We start from the raw sequence: 26118 nt of genomic DNA, 5'->3' as shown, positions 1-26118 counted from the left end.
CAACCAATTATTAATAATAAATTACTATACACATTTAACACTATAAAATCTCAATAAAACAAATATTAATAAATAAAAAATAATCAATAAATGCAATATAATTAAATTACTTCCCACCCTATTCCCCTATAAACCCACAACCTGCTACAATACTAAAAACGCAAAATTCAAATGAAAAAAGAAAATTACTAAAACTTTAACACATATATTAAAAATGCAAACAATTCTTATACAAAAAACATACAACACATACATATAAAATAAATACTAACATACAAATCATTAATAAACACACAATATTTTTAACAACTATATTTTGGCAAACGATATTAAACACTTCAATATTTTTAACATCGATATTACTTACCTAAAATCGATATTCTTGACCACGAGAATCTGTATGTTGATATTTCAGACCCACGATATTTGCTACTTGATATTTGTGCAGGTAGATATTTTTGATTCAATATTCTGTTTCTGCACCCAAAAGTCGCTGACTGAAGGTATAGTGGTACACAATTTGACCCCAAGCATAGTAGAAATCTCTAGGGGACTGTTTCTTGGTTTACAATGGTGGCGATTAATATTTTCTGGTGTAAGGAGCACCAACAAGTCCGGGGCCTAGCAGAGGATTCATGTATGGGGTTTATATGGATCTTACTTTACGGTCACGACATCAACATACTTTCCATTGTTTAAAACTCAACAACCATCACAGGCCTGAACCTTGTTTTCAAATCTTGCACCAGCCTCTTGCAATGTATTATGATATATGCAGCAACTTAATTTTCAATTAAAGTATTTTTCCTTTCTGGCTATTCACATTTCAACTATTTCAATGTCGAAAATCCCTGACGTGTGAAAATTGACATTGATCAGAGACAATTATTTCTTATATTTGTGACTGCTTAAAAGCTGATGTAAATACTCCTGCAGTAATATTCCAAATGAAGTGCGCTGTTTACCACTGGCTCAAAAAACAAGAGATATCTTCTCTTCTCAGGAGGAGCCCTAATAGCATGTGTTGTCCACACTCTCAAATGTGCAACACCACTCCACGTGTGAAAACGGAGGATCAATACTCTATATGATGATGGCTCAAACAATCCTACCTATACATCAACCAGGATTATGTACTAGAAGGCACACCAGATATTCTGGGCACAAGGTTGCACGGATTGAAAGCTAGTGTTCCTCCTGGGACTAAAAAAACAGATACACCCACCATTCTAATTTGAGAGGGGAAATTCAGTGCCAGTGGAGCTAGGTGAATTTGAGAGGGCCTAGCATGTTTTTTAGTCCATAGGCACTCATTACACCCCCGTTATGCACCCGTCACCCACACTCATGCAGGGCAGGTGAACGAGCTTGCATGATAATGTCACTGCTGAAGGTAACTTCTAGGTCTTTGATCATCATTTGCCAAGGTATGATGCTCTTCAATGTTGGTTTTTTGATCCTTGTCAGCAAGGTTTTAGTCCTCATAGCGATAGGGCTTACTCTTCCTCGAGTTTGTCTTCTACACAGGTGGCAGTCTAGCCCTTTGCACTTATTCCCTGCAGCAGGTGAGACCTATTCTCTCTCCATGGCATAGCAGCTTTAGATATTCCTCCAATCCTTCATATCTAATATGGGCCGAAGGTATTATGGTTCGAGGTCAGCACTGCCATGGCTGTAAGTTGGAAGTTTCAGTTCAACTCCTCTTCATTGGAGCTATTTTTGGGAGGTGTAAAGTGCTCCTTTGGCTGAGTTATTGCTGTGGTCCTTCAGTGCCAAATTTGTGTCCAGGGTGAAACCTAAGAATGTAGCCGTGTTGGTTAGAGTGAGCTTGACAGTTTAGGGCTTTGAGGTCAGTGATTCGGCCTTGGATAGGGAGGTGGTTACTTTTGGGGGAGAATAGAATGATATCCGTTTTGTTGGTGTTCAATTGTAGATGGTTGGAGTAAAACCAGGATTGAATCTTGCTCAGAGTGTTGTTTAACACCTTCAATGCTAAGGCAATTCCCCTCCTGTGCTGCATGCCCAGATTTCCCATTGTTCATGACAAGGTCAGCTCATCATTAGCACAGCTCCAGTGTGCCTCATGACGAGCTGAGCTCGTCATGAGCATGGAAGGGGTTAAATGAACGATGTCGCTGTGTGATTTGATTTTGTAGTAGAGTTGCGTGTCGTCAGCGTAAAGGTGAGAATTGATCCCGGCATGTTTCAAAATTATAGTAGGGGTTCCATGAAGAGGTTGAAGAGAGAGGGGGAGAGAACTGAGTCCTGTTGGACGCCCAAAGAGACAGGAGTAGGATTGGAGAGGGAGGAGTTGATTTTAATTTGTTGTGTTCGGTGTTGGAGGTAGGAAGTGAACCAGTTTAGGACAGTGCCATTGAGGCTGGAACAAGTCTTGAGAGATTCCAGTAAGGATGAATGATTGACTGTATCGAAAGCAGCTGAGAGGTCCAGTAGGATAAGAAGGCAAGCCTCTCCATTTTCCAAGGAACGATGAATGTCGTCAGCAATGTTAAGCATGGCTGTTTGGGTACTACAGCCTTTCCTGAAACCAGATCGGAAGGAGTCAAATGAGTTCTATTTGCCCATGTGTCCGTTGAGTTGTTGTAAGACACATTTCTCCATGCTTTTAGTTGGGAGTGGGAGGTTAGAGATGGGACCGAGGTTGTTGGAGTCATTAGGGTCTACCTTGTGGTTTTTAAGAATGGGAGTAATTTGCCCAAGTTGATGCGAGTCAGGGACACACCCAGAGGCGAAGGAGGTATTAATCATTTTTGTCCAACACGGGGCGATCATGAGGTTTAGGTTGTGTACTAGATTAGCCAGGAGTGGGTCTTTGGTATGAGAGGACGGCTTTAATTTTGCAATGATATTAAAGACTTCAAGATCAGTCAATGATTTGACATTAGGCCAAGTGGAGTTGTTTTGCAATTATGTGTTGGAAAGGATGTCTCCAGTACCAATTGGAGTAGGTTGATTGAAGAAATGATCAGGAGGATGGGCTGATGTGGAGAAAGGGGAGATGTTAAGAGCAATTTGGTGATTAGGAAATGCCATTGCTTTGAGGGAGGATTGATCCATTTTGGCTGTGAAGAAGCTGTCAGTTTTCTCACATCTTTCGGCCGTCAGGTCAGGAGGGGCAGAAGAAGTTTGTCTTCTGACAATGTATAAGTGTTCTCTGGGCTTATTTTTAGCACGAGCAAGTTGGGAACAGAAGAAAGATGCTATTTTACTGAAAATGTGCTTCTTATAAGCTGACCTTGCAGATTTAAGGAGAGCTAAATGTGATGGCGAGGGATGTTTTCTCCAAGTTCTCTTCACTAGTCTAAGTTGTCTTCTTTCGTTATTGAGACATACCCTTGCCCACGTAGGGAATTACATAAAACACACAAATGGCTATGGGCTAATGCTTGCAATTTGCCTGACCACTTCCAAGCGGTTGGGGTAGCATTCCAACCTATTGGTCTTGATATGCTTGTGGTCTGTTTCTGGGAGGCTTGTGCTTGTGAGTTTTGGCTGGTCTGCTCCTATTGTAGCAGAACCAAGACTGAGTTGCATTGGCTGGGTCTAATCTGAGTGGCATGGTGTCCGTACACCAGCCTTAACACAAGCTCCCATAGAGAAATGGGAGATTGTATTAATCTCTGCACACCGTGGCAGGCACCTCAAGGTGCCTGCCACTGGGTTCAGGGATTAAAAGGGTGGCACCATAGGTGCCCTCTCTGCCTCCAACCGGAGGCCACAAGGAGAAGGGGGCCCAGTAGGAGCACCCAAACTCGCTTCCTGACAGGCTTTCCATGTCAAATAGCCCGGCATGGAAAACCTTTTGTAAACTGAGGATCGTAATCCCAAAGGCGTAAACGCATTCCTATGGGAATATGGGCCGGTCTCCGACTACCCGACTGGCTCCTGGAGCCTGTCAGAAGCCAATGCCGGAAAGACCGGCCAGTTTCAATACCGACCAGCTGTATTGTAATCTGCCAGTCAGAATGGAAAGTTTTATGATTGTATGGCATGGTGAACCTGATCATACATCGGGAATCACTGATCATAAAAGATAGTCAACATTTTTTCACCTTTTTATGACTCGGTGTTAACGTTGCCCACCCCAAAAGAATGATGACCAGAGCTTTAGTCATTCAGCCAGTGCCAATGTCCTGGGCATTAGTCTTACAAGCATTTATGCTCATCTGTCCCACATTCCTTCATTCATTCATTCATAAAAGAAAATATACTCCCGTCAATGTATTATCTGTTACACCCTTAGACAACCAAAACACCATCTGACTTTCATCAGCACTTTTTTTAAAGCTGACACCAATGTTAGCCAGCGATCATCAGAGAGGTGTTGGATGCGGGAGGCAAGGCCATGTTGGTCATGCTGGACCTGTCGGCGGCGTTCGACACCGTTCCCCACGAAACCCTCCTAATACGTCTCTGGGAATGTGGTCTTCGGGGGACGGTGTGGAACTGGCTTAAATCCTTCTTAGCCGACCGCCGACAAACGATCTGGGCGCCTCCTCACTCCGCAGCTATGGCACCTCTGGAAGTGGGAGTCCCGCAGGGGTCTATTCTTAGCCCCCTGCTTTTTAACATCTTTTTGGCCCCCCTTGCAGAGGTAGCGGAGTCTTTCGGCGCCCAGATCGTGTCCTATGCCGACGACACCCAACTCCTGTTTACCCATAACAGGAATGAGGTGTTTGACGGGAGCCACATCAGAAGCTGTCTAGAGGCGGTCTTCGGCTGGTTCAGGGAGCATGGTTTAAAATGCAACTCCGATAAATCGGAGCTGCTTTTTTTCGGTTTTTCCTCTGAGCCAGTTTGGAAAAGTTGGTGGCCTCAGGATTTGTTTCCACCTGCTAAGGCAAGCGTAAAAGCCAAAAATTTGGGTATTATGATTGACAATGATCTTTCTTATGGGCCCCAAATATCTAGCCTGTCGGGGAAATGTTTCGGCATCCTTCGGATGCTGAGAAAATTTTTGCCCCTGATATCCATCAAACACAGACGGATCATTGTTCAAGCACTTGTAGGGTCCAGATTGGACTACGCGAATGCCCTCTACCTAGGGCTTCCAAAGTACCTGGTGAGGCGGCTTCAAGTAGTCCAAAATTCAGCTGCCCGGGCCATTTACGGGCTCCCTAGACGTGCAAGTGCCTCTGTTCTGTTGCAAGAGCTGCATTGGCTCCCTATAGCCAAGAGAGTTCAGTTTAAGAGCCTGACGCTGACTTTCAAAGCTCTTCATGCCATTGGCCCCAAATATATGAGGAAACGTTTGGCTTTCTATAAACCAAACAGAGCCTTACGGTCTGCCTCCCTGTCTAAGATGGTAGTCCCGGCCATCAAACGAGCTAGACAGGGCGGTCGCTCTTTTCACCATTTGGCTCCCCGTGCGTGGAATGAGCTCCCGCTTTTTCTAAGACAGACTCCCTGTCTTTTGTCCTTTAGAAGGGCTCTAAAAACTTGGCTTTTTACTAGATAGGCTTGCCATTTTCCTTTGTTGTCGTGTTGTGTTGCCATATTGAAGGTTTCCTTCGCCAAAGCGCCGGGACACTCCTTCGGGAGTAGCTGTTGCGCTATAGAAGAGCCGAAATAACATAACATAACATAACATAACAACATAGTTATTTAAAAGTAGTGTGGACTGGAATAAGCCTTGTGCCTCCCCCTGCTGAACGTCCACAGTTCCACCAGATGCCTACCTCACTATAATCATACCTTTACATTCAAATAGGAAGGATTCAAACCAATTCAGCAACACTTCTGACACACGTCGCCATTGCTATTCATTCAAACAATAGCGAGTAGGCAAGGCTGCTATCAAGTTCATTTTGATTAGGAACACTAAATCTTGGAAGTGGTGAAGTGGACGTCAACCAGGGCAGTCCCAGGTCCTCTTTAGAAATGAAATCAATCATGATTGTTTGTCCCCAAGGCCATCATTCACCTCTACATATTCCTGAGACTGCAGTGTAGTTGCCTTCTCCAGTTATATTAAAGAGTCATGAAATATTCAAAGTGGGATGGTACTTTTCAGGTCAGTCATCTTGAGACCAGAGATTTTCGGAAGGGGCTTTACCCATGATTTGCTCAGATTGGCTTGAATTACTCCCACCCTGAATGAGCTATTCATGATTTCTCTAATGGATTATGCCAACTACTTGTGGCATTCTTTGGCCGATTTAGATGGGCAGGGCTCTCACAGACAAAAGACTAGCTTTGAAAGTTTAGGAATGTAACAGGCTCATTCGCACTAGTCTTTCTGAAGGAGAAGGTGTGGACTTCTGACTGCCAATATCAATCCATGCCAGCGTCTTGTCTAGAATCCAGGGCAGGGACTGTGTTTCTGATTTACTTTATTTCATCCAGAAAATGCTCATGAATAATGTCACAAATTAGCTGGCAGCTTGGGATATGGCCGAAGATTTAGTACTTGCAGATTCCTTGGACCTTTCTTAGACACTGGCCAATTTAATTCTTTTGCTTTTCAGTTTAAAACCTGCAGAATGGGGAGCTACTTCCTTGTAATCACTTTGAAGGGAAATGTGCTACAAATGCTGCCTTACTTTTTGATGAACCGCTCTATTGTTTCTTCTCCTTTCAGTTTTATTGCAGAACAACTCATGGCAGGGAAATCAGTGGAACCCGAGAGCTTTACATCTGTCACGGTCTTTTTCTCGGACATTGTGGGATTCACCAACCTCTGCTCCCTCAGCACTCCACTGCAAGTTGTCGACCTGCTCAATGACTTGTACAGCTTGTTTGATGACATCATCCGAACTTACGATGTGTACAAGGTACAGCTGAGTTCTCAATTTCCAACAGATAGCTAGTCAATGAAATATATTTATCTTTTCCAAATGCAAAAACTTTGTATTTTCTCCGTCAAGTGATAATATTAACATAAATACTACTACTATTACTAATAGTTATAATAATAATAATATTTATTATTATTATTATTATTATTATTATTAATGTTATTATTATTATTATTATTGTTATTATATAATACAGTTGCCCTTCATAGGAGCTGGGTAAAAGGTGGTCATGAACCTCTGGGAAGCACACACGTTTTGAAACAACTGAAATATTCTGACAGAGAGCGGACATTTACCAATGCAATTAGTATCTTTCATGTAGTGGCCTAGTTACCCACTAAATATGCTGTGCATTTGCTGAGGGCAAGAAGTAATGCTCTACGTAATTTTCAATGACAGCTCCATCCAGATTGTTTATTCTAAGGAGAGGGTAACCACTTAAGCCTTACATTCCGGAGGTACTGTGTTGGAGGAAAGAGTTGGATTGATGATGTTAGTCAGGGAAAGTTCACTAGTGAATGAGTAACACTGTACAAATGAAACTGGACAAGGATCATCTAGGGAACATAATTTAATTAGCCATAAATTGCAATTACTTTTTTTCTGGTCAGTGAAGACAGAGTTGGTCCAACTTTGTTTGAAGAGAAGATCTAAGCTAGTTTTTCCACAAACTTGTTGTGAGAGTCAGGCAGCATGGCAGAAGAAGTGCAAGAAGATTTACGAAATGACTTTGTGCTCTGAAAGAGGACGAGTTGGAGTATTGGACATTTCAATTGCATAGGCAGTTTTACCTTGCCCAAAATAGTTTTTTGTAGAGCGCAAGTTGTGCCTTATCTTTAAATAAGTTGATGTTTGTGCTTGCCAATTGCTGTTTGGATTGTAACTGTTTAGGATATTTATTTATTTATTTATTTTTTCAGTTTATAGAGCGCGACAGCTACCCAGGTAGGGTTTCCCGGCGCTAATGGAGACAGGAGCAACATACAGTGGGTAATAGGTTATTGGTTAAACAACCGGGTTTTAACTGCTTTTCGAAAATGGCCGTAGCAGCTCTCCACACGAATGGCAAGCGGGAGGGAATTTCCAGAGCCTAGGACCCATGGCAGCAAAGGACCTCCCGCCCATCCTAGCATTTTGCGATACAGGGTGCGCTACGAAATTCGTTTTATTTATTAAATTGTTTACTTACCTGCAATTATCCATATTCTGTTGTTAACCACCCCCCACCCTGCCCCTCCCCCTCACCGCCTCCCTGCCCCACCGAACTTCCTCCACGGGCCGCGGCTGTTAGGCTGACAGTCTTTGTGAGCCCAGATTTTAGCTAGGATGCCTGATGGATCATTGGATGAATCTTAAAGAAAGACATTGTATGATGAAAGTTCTGTTCCAGGACACAATATTCGCACATTTTCAACATATCCGGGTGTAAGATTGTGCTATCCTAGAGATCGTCTCACATGAATGATTCCATGGTTCATATCTAATCAAATTTGCTATTCAAAAATAACAGACAGTAGTCTCCCCAGAAGATAGAAAAAGGTTAAACAGGTATTTTGGTGACATACTTTTGAAAACAGCCAACTCCCTGTGGCATCACTAGAGGGTAGGGAGGCAGTTGGGGCCAGCACTCCAGCAGCATTCCTTTGGACCCCACTAAAGCCCCATCACCATGACTTGTAATTAATTGAATTCTGTTGGACCAGCCCTTTTTGCAGGATCACCACCAGATTTAGCCTTCTATTGCTGAACTCAGGTATTTTGGGCATTAAGACTGTGCACTTTTTCCCTGCTAACCAGTAGTAAAGTGAGTGTTGTAAACCCTATCTCTCCCGTTGACTAACACTAGGTTACCTTATTACATTTAATAAGTGCTAGCTTTGGATTGTGAGCAGGTAAAGATATGCTGTTTGTACTCCAATTAATTGTAATTTAAAATTCTGTTTAACGATTAAGTCAGATTTTAAGTCATGAAATTCCAAAAACACCACTTTTAGAACGTTGACATTTTATTGTCCCAACCATTTGTGCCTCCTGCCAGTGTCCTGGGTCACATAACTGTGAATGACTGTGCTGTTGGGCTTTGTGTATTGTTTCCAGGCAGTAACATACAGAGGGTTTAGGCGTGGACAGGGTGAGCCATCCTGGCAGGAGGATTGGGGGGCTGTATCTAGTCCCGCTTGCAATTCAAAGGGCTCTGCCTCCAGCACACACAAAGGAAGCTGACACCAGGCCTGTTCAGCCTTTTTTCACCCCTAGAAAGGTTGGAGTCTTGATAGGGGAAGGGGAAGAACCTTCCAGAACCAAATGTGGGGGTGGGACAGGGAGCCCACCCACACAAAGGCTGGTACTAAGTGTAAATACTGGACGTCCAGAGCCACTCTTCAGAACACTCCTGGACCTGTGGAAGTTACAGAAGAAAGAGTGCCGTCCTGCCAGAGGACTGCTTTGCTGCTTGGAGGACTGATTTGCTTTCAGAGAAGGAAGACTGACCTGTTTATTTTCAGTCCAGGATAACTAGAGGGACTGCAAGGGTCAGTTGGTTGACCTCCTGTGTAGTCTACAAGGACACCACAAAATTTAGAGGCTTACTTGAAACTTTTCAGCTGGCCTTCGGCAACTGGACCTGCTTGAACTTGCTTAAGCCCTGCTGGCCTCTCCTGGAGTGAGTCCCTTATCCCCAAGAGGTGTCTCCCCATGCGCTGGACCAATTGCTGGCATAAGAGTTACTTTTCCCCAAGAAAAGGTGAAAATCCTGAAGTTTGGGCTCCTCGTGACTGCGAATGAGCCCGGTTGCACCAAGACTCTACCATCTGAGCCAACCATCCATGACACTCAGACTGCTCCTCCCAGCCGCCTCCAACGCGAATGTAACTCTTATTGCCTGACTTTAAAAGTAACTGTTTAGTGGGACTAACCTAGTCCCTGTATCCGACCTGTGCTCCATCACAACCAACCTGTACTTTCGACTGAATGCCTCATGAGTAGCGCTTTGTGCTTTTAGGTACTATTTTCACTAAAAACGTTCAAATTGTATATCTCCAGTTCAACTGATTGGATTTTTGTCATTCTTTTATTATTTTTTTTATTAAACTTTGCTCTATTTTTAGGACTTTTTGTGTGCTGTATAAATATTTTACACATTGCCTTTAAGTTAAGTCTGACGGATTTTGTGCCAAGCTGCCAAAGGGTTATGCACAGGTTAATTTAGTGCCTTTTGTGGTTCACCGTGACAAGTATTGTGGGTGTTGCCTAAGTGGGGCTTCAACCCCCTCAACCAATAACCTGATTGCTTACAAATTCTCTTTTTATTCTGAGCTGTAAATAACATGATAAGAAAACAGTTTTAACATCAGCTTAGCCTGCAGAAGGGGGCAGGCCTTGATTGTTCCCCTTCAGTGTTGCAGCATTTATTGTTCAGGGAGATTATGAGACCCTGGGATGCAGGAGTGGAGCCCAGTATCCCACCAGCAAGGTGAGTGAGTTTGTAATTGTGCCTGCTGCAGAAGGTTTCATTATCTGGGAAACATGGGCGAAATATAGGTGGAATGTGGAGAGAACATTTGGCAGAGGTTCTGTTTGAGATTTTGTAATGGAGCTGACTACATGTGTATCAATTAAATCTTACTACACCCAGGCCCAAAATTACATCAAACATTCAGATTTACCTTTTAAGTCGGCCGGAAAATCAGGTTGGAGTTTTACCCCAGGGAATTACTAGTTCATTTGGTAGCCGCATTTCCATGGAGTGAAATTTCTAGAGAATCAGAAGGTGTTATTTTCACAATGGGGAATAATCTTATAAATCAGTGATTCCTTACTGCTTCCGCAGAATTTTCTTTCTTACTTTGCCAAGTATATTTGCGAAAGTAAGTAATATCTTTATTTGTGTGATTACTTACACCTATTGCAACTATAAAACATCAGTATCAAATGTTTCCATATTGTAAAACCATAATTTAGATTGCTCTAAAACTTTTGTATAAGTAAAACATTAGTAGACAGATTGTCTGAGTTAAAACCCTCAGGGGTCTATTATGATGGTGGGTGGACACCCCCACTGGGCCGGCGGTAGCCACCGTCGGCCCGGTGGGAGCGATCCACCCGCCATCAATGCCTGAAAGACCTCCGCCGCCTTTCTGCCGGTTGACTCGTCGACTGGGTGGAAAACGTGTATAATATGGTGGCGGTGTCTGCAAGACACCGCCATCCATATTATAATCATAGCGGAAAGGCAAGCGGTTTCTGCTTTTGGGGTGGCAGGCCCTGCGCGGTGCCTGTCACTTTGTGCATGCAAATGCACGACATGCTTTTTTTACATTGTGGCGGGTGCTGCTTACATACAGCACTGTCCGCTGCAATGTAAAAAATGCGGGATGCGCCCAACAGTGGGCCGGGTGCATCCTAATTTGAATGGCGGGACCGCCCCACCTATGGCGGGCGGTCCCTTTTGCCATTGCGGTGCCGCCATTGTAATAGACCGCTTTGTTATGGGCCAGCGTTTGCAGTTCATTTTAGCCGAAGCAAAGTTCTGACGTTGTTAAAGGGATTTGTTCAAAGAAAGAGGGGTCTGAAACTGCAGTACCATTGTGAAACAGGGTTGTTGGCAGTATGCAGAACCTGCTGTTTCAAAGTGTTCCCTCCTGTTCTAGGCCCGCAGGGTCTTGAGTGTGGCTCCCAGCAGCTAGAGAAAACAAAATGCAAGAAAGGCAGCAGATGAAGTGAATCCCTTGCACACTAACATATGTCTGAACCTTGAATGCCTGGTGTGGTGGCCCAAATGGTCAACTAAGTGCTGAAGTTTAACATTTTTTCTGCTTTACATATTAATTGGACCAGATGGCAGGCAAGCCGGACATCCCCGCCTTCGAAGCATGCTTTCACTGCCTGCCTCTATGTTCTTATCACCTTTTTCTTTAGGGTGGGTTTTAATATGAGTCTTTGTTCCTTGTTTAATCTCCCGCAATTGCACAATACGTGTAGCACGTGCTCTTTTTATTCTCTGCATAATGGACAGAGGTTTGTTATCTGCGGTAGTTTCCATGTGGGCAAATGAGGCAATGATGGAAGGATGCCCAGCCGCATTTGTGAAGGTAAAGAAAAACATTAGTGTGTTTTAAACGCTCATGGTGTTAGATGTTTCCCTCACATTCAAAAGTGATGTGTGCTACAGGCAAATCACATTTCAGCTGTCATGTGTACATCTGCACAATCTCAAATTGTTTTTTTTTAAACTATGCAATTTATCACATTCTATATACTACACCGATATTGACCGATTATTGCCTATATCGGTCAAAGTAGGTAACTCTCTGGAGCTGTGATTTTCCTACGGCAGTATTATACTCCTTGGGTCGTGTCTCATGCTCCCTTTTATCCCTCAACCTGCAACACTGTATGAACAGAGTGCCTGCCATTTACTTGACCTCTTTATATCTTGGGCATTCTCCTGTCCGGGATTATGACTTTAATCAGAGTCAATGTGATTGCTGCTATAAGAAGCAGATTTTCTCTACGATGGTGTGGTGCAGGTCATGAGCAAGTCTTGAAACCTACCAACCTAACCTAAGGGAGATGCTTTATTAACGTTTTTGGACATCACCACATTTACTGTTTGAAAGACATGGGTTACAATTGCTGCTATCCCCTTGTCCTTCCTTTGTTCAGGTGGAAACCATTGGAGATGCCTACATGGTGGCAAGTGGACTTCCTCTGCCAAATGGAATGAAACACGTTGATGAGATCGCCACCATGTCTCTGCACTTTCTCAGTGCCATGATTGGCTTCCGGATAAAGCACATGCCCGAGGAAAAACTGAAGCTAAGGATTGGTCTCCACACAGGTATGGTAGTGTCTCTCAGCACTGCACGGTTGAAGACAGTCATTAATGTTATGCCAACTGTGTGTCTTTTAAAATGGCAGGGCTTCTGAAAATTCGCTCTTAACCTATGCCATAGTCGTCTCTAATTTATCACACTGTGGCAGAAGTAGAATAGGTGTCCCCAGTACTTCAGTATTCACTGGCCTTTGTCCTTATATACAAACATGCACAGACAATAGAGGGTAACGCATGTACTCACTACTAACACTACTTCATGCACACACGACAGGAGCGCCTACATGCATACACGAAAGGAGATGCAGACATGCATATATGAGGGGATGTGTCCTAGGAATGCAAATTTCTGCCTTTTGGTTCTGGAACCTCCGGTTTGAATCCCAGCCTCAGTGCTAGACTCAAAATCGTATGGTTGTTGGCAAATCACTTAATCTTCCTGTACCTAAAATGTGTTACAATGTATTTGTGTCATCCACACTTGATGTACGCTATCTTGTACATCATCTCCAGACCCTTCACATAATGGTATTTATAGAGTGCTCTGTTTCTTCACTGCTAGGTTTGCGCTATATAAGTACCTACACATGCATACATATGATTTAGGCTTCTACAACCACACGTGGCAGAGGCTATAACATGCATAGAGCAATGAGGCTGGCTGCTACGTGGGTACATAACTGAAGAAGTAACATATATAGAAGGCTGATGCTTCTGATTGCAATCATGACTCCCAATGCTAAATGCATACATGCGTGAGGCTGTTACATGCATACCCAATGTACCACAACTATATCTGGACCTACTATGTGCACACATGACTTACACTGCTATGTGCATATATGACTCAAGCTGCTATGTGTACTCCTAACTCAAGCTGCTTAAAGAACACATGATGGAGGCTGCTACATAGACAGAGGACTGGGTGAGGCCGAACAGAGGGTGCTACATTCATGCAGCATTGAGGCTGATTTGTAAATCAATCATAATCAGTGGAATCTTGTACATCCTAGACTTGGCACCAAATCCTCTTCACACACTGAAGGTAGGTGTGAGCCTCGAGGCCAAAGAGCCGGGTCTGAGAGGGCTGACTGGTCGGTGGGCTGGTCACAGGTAAGTGGGGGCTGGGCCTAGCCTATTTACTACTGCAAATAATGTAATAATACGGTCTGATGGTTGGTTTATCAGACCCAAATACTGAGTGTCTCAGGTCCATCCCTGCCTGTCTTGAGTGTGTTTGAATATGGGGTGTCCCGTAATTTAGGTCTTGTCTCAACTCACCTGCAGTTCAGTGCTGCCCCCTGCCTGTAACAGGAAGTTCTTACAGCAGCTTTGAACGCAATAATAACTTAAAAAGTATTAATGTGGAGTTATTTGCAGTGTTTAAATTAGGAGAAATTCTGGAAATATCTGTATTACTAATGAGGAGAAAAGAGACGAAAGGGTTGTGAGAACTAAAAGAAGGTGGGGGTTGTGCAACATATTTAATAGATTATTGGGGCTTTGTAATGGGCAGCACTCACATCATCCATCAAGTAGCCTTCTTATAACATTTCATACAGGTACGAAAACAGATTTGGTGCTTTTTTTTATTACGGAATGAAGATGGCACGATTGGCACTGCTACACTTTACATAAAATAGTTTTGCACAAGGGCAAACATTGAGAAAATGAATAGATTCGATGTTTTGTGTGTTCCTAATAAAATTAACAGAAAATCTATAGTTTATTCATTTTTAAAACATGAAAAAGGAAACTACGTTGATTATGAATTACGTTAAAGGATAAACTCTTAAAGCCTCATAAATACTGTAAAATTAGTTTGCTTAATTTCTTTACTAGTGGATATTCACTAATGATATATTTTCCTTTGTTAAAACCAAATTATTTAACAAAATCATTTGCAATCAAACTATAAAAATGTTTCGTAAACTATTTACCTCATTTTTGCAACGGTGAAAAACACATGTGTGCAATATGGAATAGAGTAAGCGCTAAGAATTTCTGTATTTCACCAAAAGACAGCTGTGCAAACGAGCACTTGCGCTGTTTGTTGTGCACCAGTGCCCAGTGAATGTCGAAAAGGCCCCAGGGCGCTCACTGTGCTGGAAGAGCTGTGTTTAGGGCAACAGAGCTGGAACCTGCAGTGCTGGCCCGTCACTCACCTGATTGTACGTTTCTGTTTCTGTTTCTTTTGTTTCTTGGGTCAGTCCTCCCCAGTTGTGGGTCATTGCCAATTTGCCAGGATGTTAAACAAGCCCTTGTCATTAGTCGCCTTGACTATGCCAATGCTTATGGCCGCCAATGACCCCTCACTGTCCAGACTTCAGCTGGTGCAAAGCGATGCTGCACGCCAGGTAAGTAACCACCCGGCTCCTACTCTGAGAACCCGACATTGGCTTCGGTCAGGAAATGCCCTGTTTTTAAGGTCTGCTGCCTCAAGTCTTTGATGGGCAGAGCCCCCACGTGCATAGAGGATAAATTACGTCATTACTGCTCTTCCAGAACTCTTCGGTCTAGCCATAAAGCGCGACTGACCGTTCCCCCCTCCGCTCTTCCAGAGTCGGAGGTAGATCTCACTCTTCACCGCCCCTCGGCTTGGAATCAACTTCCGTCCCATCTCCGCAGTTGTCCAGATTTTGTTTAGTTTAAAAAAATCTTGAAGGCCTGGTTATTTTAGTTGTGGTTGTGCTATGTTGTCTAAGCGCCCAGATTCACCAGTCGATATGAGTCATTGAGCTATATCAAGTGAAAATAACAAAACATATTATTTGATTTTCCAAGCAGTGAGTAACCCCCCTGAAAAGGCTTTGCGAACCTGAAGGGGTCCCCGGACCCAAGGATAAGAACAAGGTCAGACTTTTATTGTGTTTCTATTTGCAGATATCAGGGTGTTGTACCGTGTATGTTGCGGGTATTAACGCACGGGCAGTGTGTAAGGCTTCCGCCGGGGCTGTGCTGGCGAGGGATTTGCAGTCTGGTTGAAAGCAGACCGTTGTAGGGTTAATAGTTACCGTAACAAGCACTTTACAATTCATAACACCCTTTTATAGCGCTTTCTCACACCAGACACAGACAACAGGTGCTAGCACTGTGCAAATCAATGAAACTGCTTTCAGCGACATTGGAATGATGAAACGTGTCCAGCCCCTCTGATAAACACATGTGCCCTGCGAGTTCTGTGCAACAGGTGGTAACCCACTAAACTGTAAGGACAGGAAGTCCGAGTTCAGTTTGGCAACTGCCACCTTTCAAATGTGGCTTTATTGCATGCTTCTGCTAATGCTTACTAACACCTCCGACCCTTTGCATCACGAAGGCTCGCCCTAAAAATGTCAAGTTGACCCACTCTTCTGCTTCAAGGTCTTTTACTTGCACCTCAGATGCACAGCATATGATTGTACATTGCCCTCTGGCTGTCCATGGCCTTCCCTTAGGGGTGACATATGTTTTAAAAAGGAAGGTTTCCGGCCTCGCAGGGGGTTCACTTTGCCAGGTCGAAATGTCAGTTTAATATTGCTTATATACAGGCTACAATGGCAGGCCTGAGACATGTTTAAAATGCCACTTAAGTGGGTGGCTCAATCAGTGCTCCAGGCCCACTAGTATCATTTCATTTACAGGTCCTGGGCATAGGTAGTGCCACTTTACTAGAGACTTGCATGTAAACTAAATAATGTAAATTGGATATAATCCAATCTAACATGGTTTAGGGAGAGGGCACAAGCACTTTAGCACTGGTTAGCAGTGGCAAAGTGACCAGAGTCTAAGGTAAGCAAAAACGAAGTCAGCAAAAACAAGGTTGAAGTTGAAAAAATGAGAGGAAAACCATGCAGAGGATGACAGGTCTTAGAAGGTGTTTTTTTGGACTCTTTCTAAATGGCAAATAGGAGAGGAGTGTTGTCACATTTGAAGTCACAATGGGATATATCAATGTTTTGTAATCTCAGTTGTTGTTGCCAACAATTGAGAAGTTACTGACCACCCCCAAGCTGGGGGTGGTCAGTAACTTCTTTCCAGTTCAAACCTTATTTCCAGTTCAAACCAGGTCTATGTCTCTCTATATCTAGCTCACAGATATCGCAGTGAGGTTCGCCGAAAAGCACGTTTGAACTGTAAATAAGGTTACTTACCCATTTTCTACATAAAGTCAGCAGAATTGAAGAGTAAAGAATTAGACCTATGAACGGTCCTTCACATAGCAATTGGAATTTTCCTAATCTCTTTGAACATTGTGTCGGAACCTCAAGATACTTTTGAGCCCTGAAGAAGTTCCGAAAGGAACGAAACGCGTTGGCTGAGGCTTCTTTTTAAAGCTTGAAAAATAAAGGACTTAACCTTAACAAAATTGGAAGCAGTTTGGACTTACATTTTTTGTGCACCATCCTTCTCTCCAAGAATATATGTTAATCTTATATGAATCCACATATTAAATATGCATATTCACTGTCATAACTCATGATGTACACAGCAAATTGAAAACAAAATGAAAACATAAGTGAATCAAATTGTAATGTCTGTGCAGCACCCTATGCGTACTACATGCAAAATCTCCATACAACTTTTTAGCTAGGAATACGATAACTGTACATACAATTATGTGGCCAATAGTGCCGCTAGGAAAGTAAGCAAGTTGTATCAGCTTGTCCTTCAAATAGCACAATTATAGAAAATCTATAAAGCATACCATATCGCAAATTACATTCAACATAGTGTCAAAAAATTCACATAGAGCCTGATACTAAGAAATACTTGGCTCACACAGTAATGTGTATGTGCTCATTCTATATGCTGCATAGTGCCAGATTTTTCTTAACCCCTTCGGCGCTCATGACGAGCTCAGCTCGTCATGAGTTGTGCCGCTCGCACGCTGATGACGAGCTCAGCTCGTCATGTAACGCGGCTTTTTGAAAAAAGCCGCGTAGCGCATAAATAGCCGCCGCACGCATGCGGTTAATAAACACAACACAATTCCAAGGCAGAGAATATATAAACGGGCAATATACTATTGTTGTACTTAAACATGTGAAACATGTGAACATTCCAAATTATATTAATAGACCGACTTCATTCTATCAAGAATCAAAAAATTCCAACTCTAATAACAACCCATACAAGATTCCTGAACTAAGTGAAAAAAGAGAAAAGAAGAAAAGTGCCCAAAGATTTATGTGAGGATAGAAAATCTTATCTGAGATGGACCCACAGGACGGGGAAGAAAAGGGTAGGGTGTCTGGAACGGATGAAACAGTCTGCAACTGAGGCAACCCTTCCTTTCCTCCTGTGGAAAGAAAAAAAAAAGTGATATTAAAATCAAGTCATTCTAAACTATTCCATCATAGTTTAGTGCCAAAATCTTAAAACATTTCAAACAGTTGAATACAAGCAGTAGCAATTATTACAAGTCAAGACATTTTGAAAAGGTAATAAGACAAACCAGAATCATTCATCACGTAGATGTGAGGCTAATTCCTAATCAAGATTATGACCTCTCGGATACTTTGTCTCGAGTTCAATTATCCACCTGGATTCTCGTTTACGTAGGAGCAGAGTTCTGTTCCCACCTCTGGGACCAGTGTGGACTTGTTCCAGTGCGAAAAAACTTAGCAATGAACTATTGGACAGGCGGAACAACTCGAAATGTCTGGCTATAGGGTAATGCATTATGCGGGTCTTTTTTGTTTATGGCACGCATGTGCTCAAGCACTCGTTTCCTTGTCATTAACGTAGTACTGCCCACATACCACATTTTGCATGGGCATATTAGAACGTGCACACAGTATGTGGAACTACATGTTAGAAATTGGTTAGTGGATCAGATACAGACATTTCAATTTCCACAGTAAGCTCAATTTCAAAAAGACAAGTCCCACCAAGAACGGCAACTTTTTTAGACGATTTCAGGGTCCTACGCAAGGGCCGCCAGATACCATCCCCTCTTTCTCTATAGCTCTCATTCCCCTTTATGGTTTGAACTTTCTCTTCACTTTTTTTCTCCGATTTGTTAACTCTGACTTTTCTCTCAGCGGAATGGAGATTTTGCATCATCTTCAAACTTTTTGGAGCCAGTTATCCAATGCTAAGTATTCCTCTGAAGCGTAGTCTCTGTTTTATCATCTTTAGCATCGTTTATCACGTTGTCTTTGAGTCCTTGGTCGCATTGTTGTCTAATCAAGTTCCACTTTGCTTTCAAGATCTGCCCATATTTCTTTTTCCTGACCTCCAGCATGCGGGCATTGACACTAGTAAGTGCTTTGACTAAAAAATAAACTTTCACTTCTAGGGCCTTCACCTGCTCAAACTCCACACCATCAAAAACAATATCACTGTAACAATTTTTTTGACATTTAATCAACTTTGCAAGTGAGTAGAGACTGGGAGAAGAGTCATGGGTTTGCCCTTCCATTCTAGCAGTGTAGTGCGATCTTGCAATCTGTTGTGTATATTACTAAAACACCCCAACCTTGTGTAGTGATATTGCATTTGGAATAGTTCTGTTTCATTCACAAAATATTTTCTGTATGAACAGCTTTCTTTCTTCGTTTTTAGGTCCTGTGGTGGCAGGAGTAGTGGGCGTCACAATGCCTCGATATTGTCTTTTTGGCGACACAGTAAACACAGCATCCAGGATGGAAAGCAACAGTTTACGTAGGTAACTCATTCACATACACACACCTCACTCTCCTTGGCAATCTGTTTGGCTGCCTCACTCATCTTTCCTCTTGCTGTATGAGTCTATCAAATCTCCCATTACATGCATAACACGGACCACTGATTCAATCTGGAGCTGTCCTGGTTCATGGGCATTTTGAATACATCATTTTCATCATCCGGGGCTTCCTCCACAGTTAAAAGTCACATCATAAAACTGGAAAGAGGCGCAGAAGCGACATTAGACACTACTGTACTGCTTTAACTAAGTCCTAGACTAGACAAGGAAGAGCAGCAAGATTACATCTGGAGACGACTATAGGGCTTGTGTATAAAACAAACTCAGTAAAAGGGAATGTTAGATCGGTATAAGGCATGGCTGACAATAGGGCGAGACAATCGAACACAAGATGGCACTCGATGGGGGCTAACATCCACTTGCAAGGGTTCTGAGAGTGTCTGTACACCTGGGACAGCCTCTTTGACTGTCTACCTTGATGATTCAGGTGCAATCAGAGAACCTGGGAATTTCAGAAATAAAACTGATCTTAGATGCCGATGATTGGTTGTAGGCGTTATGCATATAATAGTATGAACCCCAGGTTCAGTAAGGGGAAAGATGAGCCACTGGTATGTCTAAGAAGAAAGAGTGAAATTGAAGATGTGTTAACTTTTAAATATTGTTCGATGGAAGAGACTCCTTTCTTCAAGTACTATACAATAGTTTGTGGAAATCGAGTATTGTCATTGGCTGATAGGTAACACATGCCCATGTACTACAATGTAAACTGACAGTTTGCTTTGTACAAGCCATTCAAATATGATACCATTCGGCGACATACCAGTTTCTGCTCTGCCTGGCTTGATTGTGTTGAATTTATTTTGTATTTTAAAATATAATTTTTTAAGTCACTTTCATAACTTGTGTAACTAAAGTTGGGTAAAATGTAAGCCTGGGCAAAGCACTACACTACGCTCGCGTAGTTTACGAAGTTTGTGCTACTTCACACTACGCGAATTGCACGTAGCACAGTGCAAACATGCATAGCAAAGCATAGTGTAGTGCAGCGGTCATTTTTTGCTTTCTCGCGGTCCTCAAAGTCAAGTTGACGACTGCGAACTAGCAAAATAACATTCCGGCAAGACTTTTTCCTCGTTCGCGATCAGCAACACCAAGTTGCCGATCGCGAGCGTGGAAAGTAAACCTCCCGGCTAGTTTCTCAACGCGGGGAGGTCAAGTTTCTCATTGCGAGTGGTCGCGTATGCTCGCGACCACTCGCAATGAGAAACTACCAGTCCGCGTTGAGAAAGCTGCCGCTCAAGTAGAAATCTACTCGAGCGGCAGAAAACGACCGCACTGTGCAATCAGTGCGAACAGCATTTTGCACAGTGCACTATGCAGTTTGCGTAGCTATGCGTAACGCTACTTCACAAACTACGCCCAGGGTTAATAAAATGTATACTTGAGAAACTCAATGTAACTCTTTGTAAAATGCCATCATGGACTGGTGGGAAAAGGCAGCTTAACCCCTTCCATGCTCATGATGAGCTCAGCTCGTCATGCAGCACAGTGCTCGTGTGCTCATGACGAGCTGAGCACACCCGTTTTTATTGCTGTCCAGCACAGCAGGGGAATCTCTCTAGCAACGATGCGGTTAAGTCTCCGAGAATACATTTTTTTTTTCAATAATTGCTATCTTTTTAGGGAACACATAAAATGTAGGAAGAAAATATATTTTGGATTAATCATACTTGTAATCAGATCATATTCCAGGAGAAAACACATGTAAGCAATGTAGAGGAACTTTCTCCCAGGGCAACTTTCCTTGAATTATTCCAAATTAATGGCATTCCCAGCATATCAAATCCATCTTGGTGACATATTTTCATATCAACGAAATTCCTGAAGTATAATATTTCCAGAATTCCATAGATCCATTCTTTTTCTTTAGCAGGAGCACCTTTTACGTGCCCTTTTTTTCCATTCTGTGTGTAGTCTCTTTTAGCTTTTTCTATCTTTATTTCCCTTCTTATACTTTGAGGATGGAGGGGAGCAGCACAGACCACTGAAACCAGGTTTGTTTGAAAAAGGCAGCTTTTTTTTTACAGAGTTTTATATAGCGTGAACTTGACCCAAATCGGGTATCAGAGGGCTTTACATAGCTCCAGCTGCATTACATGAGGACACATTCATTATTTTTTTTCTTAGGCACAGGGAGATTAAGTTATTTGCCCAGAATCACAGGATGTTCAGCGTCATTGCCGACATTCAAAGGCAAGTCCCCAGATTCGAGGTCGACCGCCCTAGCCTTTAGGCCAACTCCTCTCCCCAAGGTGCACATCACAAAATAACCTAGGTCTTCACCGTAGAAAATTACAAACTCGCTATCCAAAGTGAAACACCTACCGTTATCTACCCCCATTCCTAAGGTATCCCTCCCCCTTCATAACAACTTAATACATTAATATTGTATATGGTCAATGGCTGGTCGAATGTAGCTGAGACCTCTAAAATCCCTTCCCTCTTTCCTCCATCTATTAACCTTTTAGCCCACTAAACTTTCTATATAACCTTAAACTTCTTGTCTTGTCTAAGCGCCAACTTACCTACCTCATCCCTTTCAGCCTGAACTGACTCTGAGAACAACAATAAACTTTGTTAAACAATGGCAACTTCAGTGTCAACCGCCACCCAGAAAAAGGAGGGCAGATCCAACATTGCTCCCTCCCACCTTTTTTTGCCCCCCCCTCGCTTAACTGAAATTCAGCACCGAAACCAGAACCAGCTTCATTTGCAACAAGTAAAGCTGCATGCCAATTAATGACAAATGGAATTTGTCCGCGGGGAAGAACTCCACGTCATTGTAACGGAGGTCTGAATGCTCTATCCTACCCATCCCGAGGTCCCTACAGAAAAAAGACATCTCCTTAATCAGCTTACTCCTAGCTCTGTCTATAGCTGCAGGCTTTACGGCCATCCTCCACACCCTCATGGATACAAACTCAGTCCATATCAGGAGAAAACCAGCCCATAACCTGTAGATCCCTCTCAAATCTGCTTTAACCCCTTCCCTGCTCATGACGAGCTCAAATCGTCATGAGGCACAGTGGAGTGGAGTAGAGTGGAGTGCAGCCCTCCCACGCGCGGCTAATTCCCTGCCTGTGCGGGCGTTCTAAAGTAGTGGGTGGAGTCATGACAAGTCCAGCTCGTCATGAGCACAGCTCCACTGTGCAGCATAACGAGCTGGACTCGTCATGAGTACTGTGGCGCCGCGCGCGCGGTCCCTCCCCCCGCACCGCAGGGGAATTAGCCCCATGTGTAAGGGGTTAATTCCTCTGGAATATGGCACCTCCTCCGCCATCAAATCGAGGTGCCCTGCCACCTTTAGGAGTTTTACTGCCTGTGCCACCAACTCCTTCTGGGATACTCCGACTGCCACTGTCATAGTAAGTACAGTCTGGAATGTGACTACACTACACTAAACTGCAAAAAACAATTTAACCACTAATGCTAACTCCTACTGACTCAAAAAACGGCTGCATCCCGGCCACCATGTCACCTGACAAAATGTTGACTGGTGCACAAACTGCCCGGCTGTATACCCTTGCGCTACAAAAGTATCCCAAAACAAGCCCAAACTCCCCCAGCAGTTGTCCGACTGCTAAATTTCCCAAAATACCTACGGGGCATTCCTCCTTCAAGTTAGCTGCTCCCCAAATCCCCCTTGTCTAGTCCCCCCTCCTCCCTGCTATGTTTACTTATCAATAATCTAGTATCTTTCGTTTCTGCCTATATCCTTGTATCTCCACCCATAATTATATTGCTAACCATGCCTCCACCCTGCCTCCACCCTAGTAATTATACCCCTATTTATACCAAATGGCCACTGACCCTGCTTCGACCCAAATACCATTAACCCTAGCTACACCTGAGAAACTCTTCTCGTAACTGTTCTCAGGCACTGTGAAACTTGCATGGGATAAGTAGAGTTTTACATATTCCAATACAAAATAGCACCTGCTATCCTTCCTGTTTCCACTAATCCTGTCTCTTTTTCTCCTTACCTGATTCTTGCATCATTTTCTTTTTACACAATTCTTGGTGTTTTTGTCTTATATCCTTGCTGTTTTTGAGGCTGGAGTATTCCTGATTTTTCCTGAATTTGAAAATTCATCAACCTGGGGTAGGGTAGTAAGGCTGCTGTCCACCACCTATCACCCCAGATACAAGCATCATACTCTGCTGGATGTCCACTGTTCTGGAGGATACCTCAATAAGTGATAGGTGTAATACTTTAGTTAATCACAGGCTCTGGTAGGCACAGTAGGTTGCATTCCTATAATTTGTCTTTTGAGTTTCATTCCGGGATTACAGACAGGGACAAACCATTTGCACATTAATCTTGGCCCCCATGCTACAAGGGATATCTTAACTCGAATGGTTAGGCCAGTCCTCTATGAAAAGGAGCAAGCTGCCCTGGCATTGTTGCCACTCATTAGTGAACTGCAACTTGAATTCTACTGTTTGCAAAACACACAGGAAGTCAGTTCAAAGGGAGACTTCCACTTTGCACTCTCAGGGTGGACAGTGGTGGAATTACTAGGTGTAGAAAGCTACAATATATAAACAAGGATTTTAAAGACAGAGACAGTAAGGCTGAGGGGTGCATGTTCTGTGGTGTTGCAGGGATTCTGCTCAGGAACAGAACTATGCTTGGGACCATAAAACATCAGCATGTAGGGACTGAGTCCCCATACCACCTCATCATCCATGAGCCCAAGTTCGACTGGCTATAGTGCCTCACTTGCCCTTCTAACCTTTCCAAAGAAACAAATAAGTTGGCACCCCAGAACACAACACTCTCGACCCTCTCAGGGATCGCTGTAACAGGACACCCTTTCGCTCTCTCACTTGTATTTGTCCACAGTAAGATAAACAAAAAGATAAACAAGAGACACAAAGGAAGTTTACAATGTTTATTTAAACTATTGTGCTCCAGGATGCAGTATTTGCACCACAATTAGACAACAAATGCCTATCAAAAATACCATTAGCATGGTTAACTGGCCATGCACCATAAAAAGTCCTGTCATGTTATCATGTTAAGACAGATTAGCCTATCCCCCACCCCCTTTCTACTGAAGCGCAATGAATATATATGATGCCCACATCAGTGCATACATAGGTGGATGTTGTACAAGTGAGCTGATGCAGCACTCTTGCTTCAGGACCTTTGCTCAGTGTGTATTTTTTCAGAACCCCTGTCCTCAGTTATATGACAAGATATGTGTGCTTACAAACAGCAGCTGCATTCTCTTGTTATGTTTAGGTGCTAGTGTCTGACCACAGAGGATAAAGACAGGCAATGTTGTTTGACCTTGTCTAAGGTGCTCAGACCAAATTCCAGGAAAAGAATAAAATACAAAAACGTGAAAGTTCTGCGAAAATACAATGTGCTACAAAGGCAAGCGTGTTATGTAGTAACGTGTGCAAGAAAAAAGCGACCTACATCGTGCACAATTAGGCTAACTTAGAGAAAACAACAATGGGCCATGCAAGAAACACACAACAGTGGAATGTTGTTGCATGCTCTAGGCAACGTCTCTTATCGGGTCTCTTTTTGCAACTTTTAAAGAGCTTCATCCTCTGCAGAGGTTTGGGTCGGCTGGCCCAGGCTAAAGATTTTATTGGCCCAGGCTAAGCCTAAGGACTGCATGACTTTCAAAGGACTGCATGACTTTGGAGAGAAATTGCTTTGGAGAGGTCTAAGAAGCTTTGTAAAAGCTGTAGTTATCAGGTAGTGTCGGTGCATCTGACATGATGATATCTTTGCTGGGCTTGATGGTAACACTTTACCCCAGGATTCTGTTCTTCAGTTCAGTAGTGGGGATCTGAATACTGAATTTAAAAACACACAATAAATTTGAAATGGTTATGAATCACGGATTCAAACTTGAAAATAAGTACGCGGCTCACTTTCAATGATTTGAAAGCATACCCGTGTGAGCAGGTTTTTCCTCTCTTTCTCCTCTCCAATTTTTTATTTTTTGCATTATGCATTAATTGTGACTTATGTATAACAGGAAAAGTATAAAGCTTCAGCTGTTACTAAGAGTTTATGGGAGCACATGTGTTAGATCAAGATGTGCTGTCATTTGAACTTTTGCTTTCTTTAACCTGTTCAGTGAAGTCCCCTATAATTTTTAACTGTGCAGCCGAGAGGAGGCGGTGGGGGCATGAGCCAGACTAGCGGAAATGCTCATGGAAAAACTTGGGTTTCTACTAACCTATTTATGTAGCTGTAAAGTAAGGATATGTTGTGTACTGTTCGTTGATGAAGATTTTTCTTCCCCTAGCACTTCGGATCCATGTCTCAGAGACCACGGCAAGGGCATTACAAGCTGTTGGTGGATATGACTTGCTGGAAAGAGGAACCATCCAAATAAAGGTCTGAGACAGAGGAAAGCTCCGAGATCTTTTATACATTGTGTGCACAACCGTTTTGTATGGGCCACACCTAACCCATTCTCTTAAAGTCTTTCAGCAGAACAGCCTGTGATTTAGAAGAATATCTTAATGCTAAATCACCCCCCCCCAATTTGTTTCACACCCTCAAGTGCTTTGAACAAGAGCATGTTGATTTAACTAGTCTTTAAAAATTAGTAAATACATTAAAACATTTCTCACAAAAAATGCCACTTGAGCTCCTCAGTCCCTGATATTTTTTTTTTCAGAAGGTAATATCAACTCTCCACTGTGGTTCATAACATGAACATCTAAAACTGGGGATACAAGTACCCTGAGAATGCATGAGG

General features: G+C 43.0%; 1 protein-coding gene across 1 annotated transcript in view; it reads left to right on the top strand.

The window, feature by feature from the left end:
* The window catches only part of LOC144752600 (guanylate cyclase 2G-like), a 518353-nt gene extending 492596 nt beyond the window's left edge, over positions 1–25757 (top strand). The window contains exons 18-21 of the mRNA XM_078640483.1: positions 6602–6794; positions 12483–12657; positions 19201–19299; positions 25660–25757. Coding sequence (XP_078496609.1) covers positions 6602–6794; positions 12483–12657; positions 19201–19299; positions 25660–25757 — 565 coding nt within the window. The remainder of the gene's footprint in view (positions 1–6601; positions 6795–12482; positions 12658–19200; positions 19300–25659) is intronic.
* The last annotated feature ends 361 nt before the right edge of the window (positions 25758–26118 follow it).

Source organism: Lissotriton helveticus, chromosome 5_1 (genome assembly GCF_964261635.1).
Source record: "Lissotriton helveticus chromosome 5_1, aLisHel1.1, whole genome shotgun sequence".
Lineage (NCBI taxonomy): Eukaryota > Metazoa > Chordata > Amphibia > Caudata > Salamandridae > Lissotriton > Lissotriton helveticus.
Note: the sequence above shows the minus strand (reverse complement) of the source record. Positions and strands in the feature narration are given on the sequence as shown.